Source organism: Saccopteryx leptura, chromosome 13, assembly GCF_036850995.1.
Source record: "Saccopteryx leptura isolate mSacLep1 chromosome 13, mSacLep1_pri_phased_curated, whole genome shotgun sequence".
Taxonomy (NCBI): domain Eukaryota; kingdom Metazoa; phylum Chordata; class Mammalia; order Chiroptera; family Emballonuridae; genus Saccopteryx; species Saccopteryx leptura.
Genome location: NC_089515.1, coordinates 13,682,779 through 13,698,275, shown reverse-complemented (window position 1 = coordinate 13,698,275; position 15,497 = coordinate 13,682,779). Strand labels below are relative to the sequence as shown.

Here is a 15,497-nt window from a genome sequence, read left to right as displayed (position 1 = left end):
GGCCAGCTCCGCTCGCTCCAATAGAGCCTTGGCTGCAGGAGAGGAAGAGAGAGACAAAGAGGAAGGAGAGGGGGAGGGATGGAGAAGCAGATGGGCGCTTCTCCTGTGTGCCCTGGCCAGGAATCAAACCCGGGACTCCTGCACGCCAGGCCAACACTCTACCACTGAGCCAACCAGCCAGGGCTTGAATCTTTTTTAAGTCAGTGTTTTAGGCTGTAGTGAGTCCTTCATCTGGAGGCTTAGTTCAGTTCTGGGAAATTCTGTATGTTGAAGAAATTGATACAACCCAGTTCTGTTTGCTCCCACAAAGAAGTTGTGCATTAATGTACTATCATGAATAAGTATATATATATATATATATATATATATATATATATATATATATATATATATTATAAATAATTTAAAATAATGTCTGTTCTGTACTTCATTTATGAATCTTATTTTCTTAGGTTTCCCTTCCTTGATAAAAGGAGAAACTTTCTTTGTTCTTTTTATTCTATATTCCAGGAGATTTCTAGACTTTATTTTCCAAACTTTTCATCACATTTTAATTATCGTGACTTTGTCTTTATTTTTTTTGTTCTTCGAATATTATTTTTTAAAAGGGTATACAGTTCTTGTTTTATGCTTGCAAAATCTTCATTTATCACTTGAATGGATTTTCTCTAATTTTCTTCTCTTTGTTTTTGTTTCTATCTTTAATATCTAATGAACGTTTACCGTTTGTATTTACAAGGGAGTCATTAAAAAAATGATTTGGTGAGGCTTAGTGACTAGCAGGCTGATCCAGAGGTGGTCCAGTTGGTTGGGAGATACCAAAGGACAGTAGCTTTCCTCTTGGAATATTTACTTTTGCAGATAGGTATCCTTCAGTTTTCTGCCTGGGGTTTTTCAGTTGGCTGTAGGTGTTCTGTGAATAGGTAGGGAAAGTGGGCAGGAAAATCTTAACATTCAATGTATAGATTTTTCACTTAATCTCTCCATTTTCAGCTGTATACATCATTCCCTCCTTCTATTATGCCTTGTACTCTGAGTCTGGAGCCTCTCTGATTCAAGTTCTCAAGAGAGTAAAACTTCCAGGGTAGGGTCTGGGGCAATCTTTAGCTACTTGGGGTAAGTAAAGGTGGGGGCTGTGGGTCATTATATTGCCTCAATCATTCTCCTTGGTTGCACGTTCGAGTCCCACTTATTCTCTCCATGTCATCTCTTGCCTCTGAGTCCTGAGGTTTTCCTGGACACTTCAGGAGAAACAGACTTGCAGACTTGTTATTGCTACTCATCTGTACAAGCACATTTATGTTAGTTGCCATGTCTCCATTCACTTTTCTCCTTCCAATGCACTGACGGTTTCAAATGCATTGATCTCTCTCAGATGAGGTCAATTGGTTCTTTTCTCATTTTGGTTGGCTCTAGTTGGTTCTTTTCTTATTTTGTCATTGTGAGTTTATACCTTTAAAAAATTTTAAATTCTTTCATCTTAATCGAGTTTTGAGCAGAGGTCAATGTACATACTGAGTCCACTTAGCAGGAAGTCCTACCTCATATTTTTATTGAAGTAAATATCACAAAAGTCAAATTTCTGCCACTGACTACTAGCAATCAACTGTATTTTGTTTTGTTTTGATTTGGTAATAAGTCTGAACATTTAGGAGAAAGAGTTTAAAGATGATCGCTTTATCTTTAAAAAAAAAAAAATCACTGTTTTCAAAAATGAATTAGCCCAGGATTGTGAATTTAGACTCTTTGGATTTATTTTCTGGATTTACTTATAACAATATGTTTGAAATGTGTTAAGTAGAAAAATTGGCAGGATCAGAGTGGATGTGTGTGTTTCCAAGTGTGACAGCAAGAGAAAACTGGTAGAAGGAAAGAATGACTCCAAGAGAAAGCAGTTCAGATTGGGGGGGGGGGGGTGGAGAGCTGGAGAGTGGTGTTTCATATTATAACCACATAAACATTTTTAACACCATCAATAATTTTTTAGTGAGCATCTACAGTTGACTTTTTCTTTACTGTGTAGTCTCACAGACTATTCATGCTCTATCAATGTCTCAAAAATACTGCCTTAATTACACAGCCTCAATATCTTGCTGTTTTCGGAAGGCACATGTAAGTCAAACGGTGAACAAATAACCAGAGTAGAGATCATTTTTCAGTCAAGCAACTGAGAAGTGGATGCTTTGGTTTATTGGTCCCAATAGGGTCTTTTACTTTTTGAGTAGCAATCAAGAGATCAGGGGACCTATCATTTCTCTTCCCCCCTCTCTCTTTAAATCATTTGAATTTCCTTCAAACAATTTGGCAATGTGAAGTTTTAGATTTTTGTCCATCATATTATGGTACCATTGTTAAACGATATGAATGGAAATGGAACACACTAACCCAAATAGTTAAAGGTTTTAATAATAAGGTTAATAGAGGGGAAAACAAATATACTTTTCTTATCTTTCCCCTTGGAGAAATTTTAATAGATAATCCCAATCTTAACAGTTTTGTCCTACTTTTGTAACACTGACATTCCCCCTACTGTGCCTTTGGAGTAAATTTTCACAGTACTGCTGGATTTATGACTGCTATTACCAATACTATGAATTATTACAGTATCATGTAACAGTGCGAGGATGCTGACTCTACTTCTTTGGAGAAAAAAAGAGATAATATTATGTTGGAGTTTTAAAATTTCTTTGATCATAGAAGATACTGAAACATTAATCAAGACTCTAGGTAAGCCTTATCACTGAGTTTTTGTGTGATCACTGTAAATCATTTAAGTCGTCTGTGTCGACGTTTGTAAAATGTGTGACACTCAACTGTATAAGGGAATTGCAATCTAGTGAGCCTTAGTAATAGAAGATAAGCTTATCCAGGGGTAGAACTCAAGATTTATTCATCTTTGTTTCTCTTGCTTAAATTCATAATAGTTATTCAGTAAATGTTGACTGAAGGCATTTCAAAGAAAAGTCAGGAATAGAGTAAGTGGGAATCCTGTGAGATCCTAATGAAAATAATTTTATATAAATTTAATATACCAGTAGTCAGCTTGAGTCTGAAGGCTGTGTTGAGAGGCGGCTTGTGTGGCTGCATGTTCTTCAGTGTAACATGAAGTACTGAGCTGAGCAGAGTGGTTACAAGATTAAAAGCGATATATTTTAATGGGCAAATCCTTAGCTGGATATAGATTGCAGTCAGTATGTGGCTGAGCAATGATCTCTCTTGTTAAAGGAGCTCGAATGTACCATTTGAATTATCTTCACATTCAGTGATTTTTTAAACAAAATTTATTGATGAGAGATAGAAACATCGATTTGTTGTTCCACTTCTTTATGCATTCATCGGTTGATTCTTGTATGTGTCCTGATTTGTATGTGTCCTGACCGAGGATGAAACCTACAACCTTGCTGGATCAAGACAACACTCTAACCAACACTAAGCTACCCAACCAGGGCCTCAGTGATGGTAGTAAGGGCTTGGATACTTTACACATGTCTGAAAGCCACTCTACACTAGATGTGAGAAAGATGTGCCTGACTTTAAACTTTAGCTGGCACAGGAGAAGAATGGAGAAGGCAGCAGAAATGTTCACGTGTCGCTAACACTAGAAAGAGTTCTTCTAGATTTTATAGTCAGGGAAACGAAAAGGTGTGATCTAAAGCAATACCCTCCTTTTAATAGTCTTCTGCAGAATATCCTCTTCCTTTCTTCCCCTATTCCAAAAAGTCTCTAAGGAGCATCCTCATATAGCAAGTACACAAACGGAGAAGGGCTGTCCTAATTTTTAAGCTTTGAGGATGACATTTCTAATTTATGGGAGAACTGTGATTAAAAAAAAAAAAAAAATATATATATATATATATCATGGTTTTTCTTGTTTACTTTCTTGTTTACTTTCCAAGGAATCACCTCTTTTTGGATGTTTGTTTTCAAGTCACTGCTGAGGTATTTCCAAACCAAGCCCACATTTGAATTTTATTCACCAAAGCAGAATTTATTTTATCTGCTAATAGAAAAAGCCTGGTAAATAGTGGGAAACAGCAGGGAAGTCAGAGGACTTGTGTTTAAACCTCCGTTCCCTGCTTACTCCTAATTTGCCATCGACCAATCTTTCAACCTTGCCTCTCTGTCCTCATCCGTAGAATGGGGTTAATGGAGGATTTCATCTGCAAAGTGGGGATAATACAGATTAAAAGAGATGACGTGGGTGCCGTATGCCCCAAATAAACATGAGTTGAATCTGAACAATAATATTATGACTGTGTGGTTGCAACGAAAACTTTTCTCCATGTGCTGTCAGAAATGCCTTTGGTAGATTTCAAATTCCTTTTCATACTGCCTGCTCTTCTTTGGTGGGGATCCAGTAACTTTGCTGAAACACGAGGATCCATGGCTGCAATTTGCAGTTCGGCTTTCTTTCTCAAGGGTTCAAATAGCCTGTTTAGAGAAGGCACAAAAGTACAAAGCAAAAAATTCAGCATATGACATCAAATCTTGGAAAGTCATCTAAAGAAGGAAAGATCGCCGCTTTGGAGAGAAAACGGCTCATTTTGGACATTTTTTCTGCTCTTAAAAAAAAAAAGGCCCTGATGTTGCAATACTTTTCAAGGCAGAATAATGTCCCAGATGGAGGAGAAAACACTGACAAGCAAAAAAGAGATACCCGGGGTTCCGAGGCAGCGCCGGCAAGGGGTGGCGCGCCGGGGGCCCCCGAACCACGCAGGTCTTAGTTGGGGCACGGGAGTCATTACTTCGGTGGGAGAAACTGCTCCCCATTGGGGAGCTCTGTCGGCGGAGACAGCTCAGCGACCCTCGCAGTCCCCAACCCCCGCCCCTCCCAGCTCCTGCGGACCCCACAACGTGGTCGGACTGCGGTGCCTTTAAGACTTCTGCCTGCTGCACATGCTCAGCTCTTTGTGTGTTGTTGGAGTTTTTGTCTTTTAAGAAAAAAAGAAGCAGCAGCAGCAGAAGAAATAGGCAGGAGGACGGGGTGGAGGAAGGGGAAGCCCCAGGAAAAAAGCGCTGCACTTTCGCAGCTGTACACGAGAGGCGGAGGGCTCCTTTTTTGCTGAAGCTGCGAAGCCGGTCCCGAGCTGATCTTTCGTTTGTGGGGCTCAGGAGGCGCATGGCGCGAGTGGGGCTGGGTCCCCCGGCGCAAGGCTGGCAAGGACACCGCGGGCAGGCGAGCCTCACCTGGGGGGCTGGTCGCCTCTCGGCTCCCGGGCCGAGCGGGTGGGCGCACGCGGGGGAGTCCGGGGTCCCCGTTAAGTCGAGGCGAGACCACGGAGCTGGGCCTGCGGGGGGGAGCGTGGGCGGGCAGGAGGCGGGGACACGGTCCCACGCCCCACGCGCTCTAGCCGCAGCCCTGGCGGCTGGCTAGCGGCACCCGAGAGAAGATGGCTGCTGGGGGGCTGCTGGCCATCGCCCGGGTGGCGCAAGGCTGACCCCCACCTCGGTTTCCGACCCCCCCCTCCCCGCAGTGGGCGCGCCCACCTCGGGGCTCCAGCTGGCCCCCGCCCTCCCTGGCGCGCCGGGCTCAGAGCCGAGGCAATTGGCGCGAGCCGCGGTGAGGCGGGGCGGCGCGCGGGGTCCCCTCCCCCTCTCGCAGGTCCCCTCCTGCAGGTCCCCTCCCGAGCACCCTGCGCTGCCAGCGCCGCCAGCGCCGCCAGCGCCGTCGGCTCATCTCCGGCCAGACCTGACCCGGGGCCCCGCGGCGGTGGGCTCGGCCCGCCGAGGACAAGGTCAGCGGACGGAGAGGCGATGCCCGAAGACGACAGGAGAGAGCCAATCGGAGGCGACCGCGGTTGGGATCTGTCCCTCCCGATCCGGGAGCGGGACTGGGGCAGGAGCCGGTGAAGAGCCGCAGAAGCGGCGGCAAGGTTGTCTCCGGCCAGATCTCCCCCCTGGAGCGTCCCTGTCTGCGCCCGCGAGCGCAGCCCCGCCGGGCAGGGGCGCGGGGCAACATGGAACCGGGGCCCCCGGCCCGCACTGGGCCCCCGCAGCCGGCGGCCCCGGGGCTCTGGAGGGCTCGGGCGGCGGGCAGCGGCGGCGGGGGCGCCTCCTCCTGGCTGCTGGACGGGCACAACTGGCTGCTGTGCTATGGCTTCCTCTACCTGGCGCTCTACGCGCAGGTGTCCCAGTCCAAGCCGTGCGAGAGGACCGGCTCCTGCTTCTCCGGCCGCTGTGTCAACTCCACCTGCCTCTGCGACCCGGGCTGGGTGGGGGACCAGTGCCAGCACTGCCAGGGCAGGTTCAAGTAAGTGCCTTGCCGGACCCGGGTCCTCAGCCCTGCTCCGCACCCTCGCGGCCCCCACCCCCACCCCCTGCGGCTTCGGGTCCCCGGGCTGGCAGTGGACCTGCTGCCCGCGCTAGCCCTGGCGCCTCGCGGACCTCCGGCCCCGCGGGGAGCACTGACCGCTCTGGACGTTAAGGCTTTACCAGTGGTCCAGATGTCCGCAGCGACTTCTGGTCCCCTACTCATCAACATTTCCACACTCAGTTACGGTGACAAACACCGTTTTGTTAGGACATTGTTTTTTAATCAAAAATTATTCAAGTAATTCATGAAATACTTGAGCATTGTGAAACATCCAAACAATACAGAAGTGTAAAGGTTAAAAGTTATAGTCTCCAATCTCCCCCCCCATCCTATTTCTCTCTCTCTCGAGGTAACTAGTGCTAACATTTTAGTTTATTTAGTAATATTAATGATCATAAGCAGAGTTTATAAAGGGCGTACTTGTGCCCAACACTGTTCTAAGCGCCTAGCGTGGATTACCTCATTTACTCTTCACAGCAATTCTGTGAGTTACTAGCAATATTATAATGTAGTTACAGAAAGAAATCAAGGCAATGGGTTTAAGTATTTTGCCCAAGATCACATAGCAGAAGGGCAGATTCATAATTGCAAATCAGCCAGCTTCACTCTAGAATGTTTACTTTTAGCCAATAGACTATGTTGAATTTGCTAGGAGAGTCTGGAATTGAGAAATACGAGAGCGGCTTTGGGTTAGTTGAAAGAATGAAACTCCCGGACTTTTTAATGTGGTGAAGATGGATAATGGAGTTTTCTAACTGGTTATTTCACTGTCAGCTGGATGGGAGCATCACTTTAGTTTTCTGAAGCTCATGACCCTAAGAAGTTGACTTTACAACAGTCAAGATACTGTCTTCCTATTGGATGATGTTTACTGCATTCTGCCTGATAACAAAAGGAAATGGGTGAATGAATGAGGGGGGAGCAGAAAATAAGATAGTTGAGGCCATTAGGGTAGATACCTGACAAGCTGCAGTTAAATTATTGTCAACTTTTAAGTCTTCCAGGTACTTAACATGAAGTTTTCTGGCTGGTTTGTGGCTCTGGAATTATATTATGTGGATTACTAGGATTTATTGTGGAGACGATAGCAGAAGCTAAGTGAACTGTCTCTTGCATCTTAAGACAAAGATAAGAATATAGTTCACCTTATTGAGGTATTATAGGAAAATTTCTGGGAGTTCTAAACATAGCATATTTTCCTTATTTATTTATTTACTTATTCATTTTTGCACTGTTGCTGATTAAAAGAATGTCCCTTAAAACTCATTGTAAAAATGCATTTTAAAAAATGGCACTTTTAAATTTTGGGTCACTCTACTATTTAGATGAATTTACAACAGGTTTTTGGGAGCAAAATCTTATAATAAAATTTTATGAACTTCACTTGTGGCAATAGGTTGAAATGTCTCCTAGCTTCATACTTTCTCATAAATTAGTATATACTTTTTAAAAGTATGCTTTCTTAAAAATTTGGGAGAGATGCTGATTAAGATGTTAAAAGGGGGTTTTAAGATGAGGAAAGACACTGTACTGAATTGTGCTTGTTACACAGCCTTTTTTGACTTGTGTTCCTAAACATTTCCTATGGCTGCAGCTGACTTCTTGACCCAGCCAGAGAGATTTTTGAACATGTAAACTGGTAGCCTACAGTAAAAGAAGTCATATCCATTTTTTTTTTACATTACTTTGTATTTAAATAGGAAGAAGCCTGATTCCTATGTAATACAGGGATGTTGGCCTTTGTGTGGGTGGAATTGCTCCATCTAAAGACGAAGTTGTTCCAGTCCTGAGAAGCGCCTATCTACATCTCACAGCGGTGGAACTCATGAGTCAGCTGGATCAGCAGCCTGTAGCCTCCCCAGCAGATGTTGTCCCAGTTAATAGGGAAGATCACAGATCAAGTTGAAACTAGCTTAAATAACAGAGAGAGGGTGTTTATAAGCACCATACATTAGTGAGGAATAGTTTTAAAAAGCTAGATATAGTTAAATAACAAACAGTAAAGCCTGAACTAATCATTAGAAACTTATTTCCTATGGAAACAGTTATTTCCTATGATTCACTGTATTCTTTTGATAAGTAGGATACGTTTCACATCTCTGGAATACATGCTATTAATCAGAGTAAATATAACTAGTATAACTCTGTATTTTGTTATGTGTACTCTTAGGGATAAAGAAAATTATTTAATGTTAAAGGGAAGAATTCAAAAGAAAAAAATTCTTCTTGGTAAAGTACATGCTAAGCTAAGAAAGGTTTATTTGAGGCTGGTGGCTTGAAGGAATAACACAGTGGGAAAGACATTAACTGAAAATTCTCACTTCATTAATTATCTTGAAGATCTTTTACTAAACTGCAGGATAGCACCCTAACAAACAGACATCAAAAATGATCAATCTTGGTAAGCAGGTGTCAAAATTAATTGGCTGGTTCCATGGTAACTTAGCTGCCTCCCTCCCCCGCGCCCCCCACTATAAGGATTTCACTAGGGAATGACAGTGTTCTTCAAATGCTTCTTTAGAATGGAAGATTGATGGTTGAGGGAGAAATGCAGAAGCAACTGTGATATTAAAAGTGGTACTTCAGTTCTCTTAACATTGATTCCAGTCTTCTCTGTTTCCACTTGAAAAGAATAAAGCACTCAGAATTATAAGCCATTCCTCACATAGGTAAAACAAAATGATCACTGTGCTTCAGTTACAGTGAAACGGGAAGATTTAAGACAGAATCAGAAAGGATGAAGCCAACTGGAAATACAGTAATCAAGGATATGATACGTGCTTATTCAAATAGTATTTACTTGAGGAGCTTAGTAGTAACATTAGGCTAGAAAACATTTTACTATACAATCTCTTTGAATAAATGGCATAGTAGTTGAGATTTATATTTATATAAATTTATATTTTGTGTTCACACTTGCACATTTTCTTGCTAATGTGCCTTAGGAACCTGTGACTTCTAATTTCTCTTAGGCCAACAAAATCTAAGTTAATGCTCTGAGATTGGACTATATCTCATTATAATTGTGAATAATTTGCAAATGTATATTTATTATGAAAACATTTGTTAAACAATTTCCTAAAATCATCTATTAAATCTTATTACCTTTTCAATGTATATAGATATTTTTTTAACCTCATAGGTTAGTCAAGTATGGATACTAAATATCACACGTTTATAATAGAAGTATTTATTTCTAGGGACAGCAAAATGAAGATATAATATTAGGAAAGAGTTTGCTATTGTAAAGAAAAAGCAAACTGATTTTTTCCCCTTAAGCTACTAGTTTTTCTTAAGCTACTAGTATGTGTACACACAAACACATTTGGAATCCTTTTTATTAATATATATTTAATTATATTAATAATTAACTAAAAAGTTAAATGGAATGTTCTCTATTCTCAGGTCTTCTTTATTTCAAACTTAATTATAATATGTAATTTATATCCATGTGTTGACTTTAATTATTAAAGAAATAATGGGAGAAATGTAAAAATAATTTAAATTGAGAGTTTCTAAGATCCCAAGTTGATAAGGTATGTTACTTGGGGCATGGTATTCAAGACCATGTGTCTGCATGATTTGGTCTTTTCAAGTTCTTTGCAAGTGTCCTTTCCTTTCAGTCCGAGGACATTCTCACACATACTGTTACCTCTGAACCCTCTTTCCTATCTGGTCTCTTTTTGTGGCTAATAAGGAAACATCCTTCTAGTCTTAGCTTATGCTAGTGTCTATAGGAGGCTTTTCTGCCTCCTCAGGCTCATTAAGTACCCTTGTAGCACATTTTTTCCCCTGTTAGTATGTTCAAAATGAATTATTTAATTACACTGGTAATTTTTTTCCTTTAAATTATGTCAAAGAGGCTTTTGACATGTAATTGACATGCAATAAACTGGATAATTTTAAAAGTTTTGACATGGACACACCTCTGAGACTGTCACCACAATCAAGATTATAAAAATATCCATTACACACCCAAAACTCTTGTCTTTCCTGCTGCCTCTCCCTGACCCCAGGCAACTGCTGAGTTGCTTTCTGTCAGTGTAAGTTTGTTGGCATTTTCTAGAGTTTTCTATAAATGGAATCATGCATTGTGTATTCCTTTTTATCTGGCTTGTTTCACACAGCATATTTATTTTGAGATTCATTAATGGCATATATGAAGTTTATTCCTTTTGATTCTTGAGTAGTATTCCAGTGTATGGATATACCACAATTTGCTAATTATTCACCTGGTGCTGAATAGATGGGCTGTTTTTAATTTTGGCTATTCTGTAGAAAGCTGCTCATAGCAGAAGTCTTTCTACGGACATATGCTTTCCTTTCTGGTGGATAAATACCAAAGTGCAATGGCTGGATCATATGGTGGATACGTCTTCAACTTTTTAACAAACTGCCAAACTATTATCAAAGGTAATTGTATCATTCACATTCCCACCAGCAGTGTGTGAATGTTAATTCACATTCTCACCAGCGCTAGGTATAGCCAGTCTTTTAAGTTTCAATAGTTCTACTAAGAAGTAGTGGTATCTTATTGTGGTTTAATTTGCAGTTCTCTAATGACTACTGCTGTTGAGCATCTTGTCATATACTTACTTGCTATCTGTAGATCTTCTTTGGTGAGGTTTCTGTTTAAATCTTTTGCACATTTTTTTCCATTTCTTCTTATTTTTATCAGTTCTTTATCTATTCTGGATACTACTTCCTTATCAGATACATCATTTGGAAATATTTTCTCCCAGGCTGGGGCTTGTCTTTTCATTCCCTTAACAGTGTTTTGAAAGAACAGAAGTTTTAAATTTGATGAATTCAGTTTATCATATTATCTTTTATGGGTTGTGCTTTTGGTGTTATAGCTAAGAAAACTTTACCTTTGATTTTTTTTAAAGAAGTTTTGTAGTTTTAGATTTTGCATTTAGGTTTATAGTCCTTTCTGAGTTAATTTCTGCATATGGTCAGAGGTATGGGTCTCTATTAATTGTTTTTGTAGATATACAAATGTTTCAGGACCATTTGTTTAAAAGACTGTCTTTCTCTGATAAAGTGGCTTTGTACCATTGTTGAAATCAATTGTTTATAAATTTGTATGTCTGTTTCTGGACTCTTCTATTCTATTGATCTCTTTGTCTATTTGTGTGTCAGAACAACAATATCTTGTTTATTGTAGCTTTATAAGTCTTGAATTCAGGGAGTGTAAGTCCTTCAGTTTTGTTCTTTTTCAGTTATTTTGGCTACTTAATTCCTTTTAGTTCTCCTATGAATTTCAGAATCAGTTTGTTCATTTCTAGAAAAAAGTTGCTGGGATCTTGTTTGGGATTGTGTTGAATCCATAGGTCAGTTTGGGGGACAGTTGACACCTTATCGATATTGAGTTTTGTGATTCGTGAACATGGTATATCTCCATTTTTTTTTCTTTTTTTTTAGTTCTTCTTTAATCTCAGCAATATTTAACATTTTCAGTTAACGATCTAACAACTTTTTTGTCAGATTTCCCCCTAAGTATTTTATATTTTTGATGCTGTTATTAATTATATGTATTTTTTTTAGTTTTAGTGTCTGTTTGTTGCTATTATATGGAAATAGGACTGATTTTTGTATATTAACATTGTATCCGTCAATCTTGCTGAACTCAAATTTTGTAGTAGATTTTTTTTAAAAGCTGAATATAAACTTTTATTATATAGAACGACTTGCATATCTCACTGGAATAGCCTAGTGTCTAGATTTAAACTAATGTTTGCTGATCTTTTTTTTTTTTAAAAAAGATGAATATAAACTTTTATTATATAGAACGACTTGCATATCTCACTGGAATAGCCTAGTGTCTAGATTAAAACTAATGTTTGCAGTTATGTTCGCTGATCTTTTTTTTTGAGCCCAAATTTTTTTATTTTATTTTTTTATATGTGCCACATCTTCTTTATCCAGTCTTCTATTTTTTTTTTTTTTTACAGTGATTAAAGCCTTTAAGCAAACTCTTGGCCAATACAGCAAGAATTCATAAAAGAGTAGTGTCCTTAACATGTTCACCAAGTCCAAGTTGGCCCCAACACCATGCCAAATCCCTGAAAAATGCAACCCAACCCTAGTTCAGTCTGTTAGGAGCTGTCACTAGGAGCAGGAGTCCAGGACAAGTCCACCTCCAGGAAAAGTCCGCGTGGCACTGGAATTGTTACAATTCTATACTTTGCAGCTCACGTCCAAGTCCCAATGACTGCTGCTTCTAGCTGGTAATGATTCAGGTAGACTCAAAAAGCCATCTGCAGCATGTGTGGAGATGGAGCTTCTGTTCTCTGCCTGGAGAGATGAGACCAGGTTGTGTAGTAGATTTTTGTAGATACCTTATGATTTTGATGTAGATGATTGTGTTATCTGTAAATTAGGAGACCTTTCATCCTTTCTTTGCAACCTGGGTGTTTTTTATTTCTTTACGTTGCCTCATTTCACTTGCTAGAACCTCCGTTACAGTGATGCATTCATCTGGTGAGAGTGATCAACCATGTCTTGTGCGTGATTTGGGGAGGGATATTAACCTTTAATCATTTAGTAAGTTATCTGTAAGTTTTTTAAATGCCTTTTATCACATTGAGGAAGTTCTCTTCTCTTCCTATTTTGTGGGGAGTTTCATTAGAGATGGATATTGCATTTGTTAAATACTATTTTTTGCATCTGTTAAGATTATATTATTTTTCTTTTGCGAGTGTATTGATATGACATACAATACACCTTTTCAAGTGTATTGATATGAGCTGGTACCTTACTGTTCAGTTTGCTGAAAGAGTTTATGTAGAATTGGCATTATTTCTTTATTACTTGTTCGGTAGAATTCATCAGTGAAGCCCTTGAGGCCTGGAATTTTCCTTCACTTCAATTTAAATTTATTTAGTATATATAACTGCAAGTTCAACTTACTTAGTAGGTATTGGGCCGTATGACTAGATCCTGTTAAAATTTATTGACTAGGATATTGGTAAATATCCTTGTGCATGTGAAATGTATGTGTGTCATGCTGTTGATGGGTAGAATGGTCTATAAGTTTCAATTTAATCAAAAGTTGGTTGTGCAAGTTTTCTAACACTTTTCTGATTTTCTGTCTACTTCTGTTTGTTATTGAGAGAGGAGTATTGAAATCTCCAATTATAATTTTGTATTTATCTACTTCTCTCTGTGGATTTACCCATTTTTGCTTCATGTATTTTGAAGCTCTGTTATTAGATGCATGGCATTTTATATTCTATCCTATTGAGAACTGACCCCTTTTTCATTATGAATTGACAATTTGTTGAAAAGACCAAACATTTTTCATTGAGATCTTTGTACCTTTGTTGAAAATTAATTTGATAGTTCTATCTTTATATCTCTTCCTGTTCCATTGATCCATACTTCTACCCTTTTGGGAATATGTCTTTTTTCTTAGGCTACTGCGTCTTTATAATAAGTACTGAAATTCATAGTGAGACTCTTTTAAGTCTATTTTTCTTTTCAAAATTCATTGGGTTATTCTAGTTCATGTACTTTTCCACTTAAAATTTAGATTCAGTTTATCAATTTCTAAAAAAAAACCCAGTAATTCTTTGGGTTTTGATTGAGGTTGTGTTGATTCAAGGATTTTTCAGACCATCAACGTGACATATTTATTTATTGGTTTTCACTGATTTTCTTGCATCAGTATTTGTACTTATCAGATATAGATCCCACATATATTTTGTTAGATTTATACCTAAATAGTTTTTGTTCTTTGATACTATTGTAATTGATAATGTTTCTTTTAATTTCAGTTTCCAATTGTTCATTTTGATTATGTGGAAATAAAATTGGTTTTTGTTTATTGACCTTTTATTTTTGCAGTGTTGTTAAACTCACTTAGTTTTAGTAGCTTTTTTGCAGATTCCTTGGAATTTTCTGCATAAGCAATGTTTTCTGTGAGTAGGGACAATTTTCCTTCTTCCTTTCCAATTATATGCCTTTTCTTTTTCTTCTTGCTCTGATGCATTGGCTAGGACTTTCAGTCTGATGTTGAATAAGAGAATAAGAGTGAATATCCTTGCTCATTCCCAATATAAAGTAGAAAACATTTAGTCTTTAAATATTAGGTATCATATTAGTTGCAGCCTTTTTTGTAAATGCTCTTTTTTAAGTTAAAGAAGTTGTCTACTATTACTAATTTTGAGAGTTCATTATGTATGGCTGTTTAACTTTATCTCCTTTTTTTCTGTAGCTTTTTGTTTTTAATTTTATTTAGAAAATTAAATTTAATAGATGACATTGATCAATAAGAGTACATAGGTTTCAAGCTAAACATTTCTATAGCATTTGAACTGTTGATGATATATAACCATCACCCAAAGTCAAACCATTTTCTATCACATCTTTGTCCCTCTTTATGCCCTTCCCCCCTCGCCTTCTCCACATCCCGTCCTCCATGTTCCCTCCCGCTGGTAACCCCTTCACTTTCATCTGTGTTCTTGAGTCTTAGCTTTATATCCTCCCTATGTTTTCTGTAGCTTTTGAGATTGTCATTTGGTTTTTCTTCTTTAATTTGTGGATATTGCTGAATTAAATTGATTGATTTTCAAATGTTTAATCAGCCTTAATCACTCCACAGTTTAATCACTCCTGGGATAAACCCACTTGGTCAAATATGTTACACTTTTTTTTAAAATAATTTTATTTTTTTAATGGGGTGACATCAATAAATCAGGATACATATATTCAAAGATAACATGTCCAGGTTATCTTGTCGTTCAATTATGTTGCATACCCATCACCCAAAGTCAGATTGTCCTCTGTCACCTTCTATCTAGTTTTCTTTGAATACTTTTTTTTATATTGCTGGATTTGATTTGTTAGTATTTTGTTGAGAATTTATGCTTCTATGTTCATGAGAAATATTGCTCTGTAATTTTCTTGTAATGTCTTTGGTTAACTTATTAAATAAGTTAGGAAGTGCTCCCTTTTCTGTTTTCTGTAAGAGTTTATGTAGAACCAGTATTGCTTTTTTCTTAAATGTTTGGTAAGATCCATCAGTAATGCCATCTGAGCCTGGCATTTTCTTTGTGGGAAGGCTTACAATTATCAGTTCAACTTCTGTAGTAGATGTAAGGGTATTCATTTTATCTACTTCTTTTTGAGTGAGTTTAGGTAGATTGTGTCTTATAGAGAATTTGTTCATTTCATCTAGGTT

General features: G+C 38.8%; 1 protein-coding gene across 2 annotated transcripts in view; it reads left to right on the top strand.

Annotated features, from left to right (window-relative positions):
* Positions 1–5,825: 5,825 nt before the first annotated feature.
* ATRNL1 (attractin like 1) overlaps positions 5,826–15,497 on the top strand; it is a 548,672-nt gene continuing 539,000 nt past the window's right edge. For both annotated transcript variants that reach the window (XM_066355686.1, XM_066355687.1), the window contains exon 1: positions 5,826–6,250. In XM_066355686.1, the coding sequence (XP_066211783.1) occupies positions 5,958–6,250 (293 nt within the window). In that variant the 5' untranslated portion in view covers positions 5,826–5,957. The remainder of the gene's footprint in view (positions 6,251–15,497) is intronic.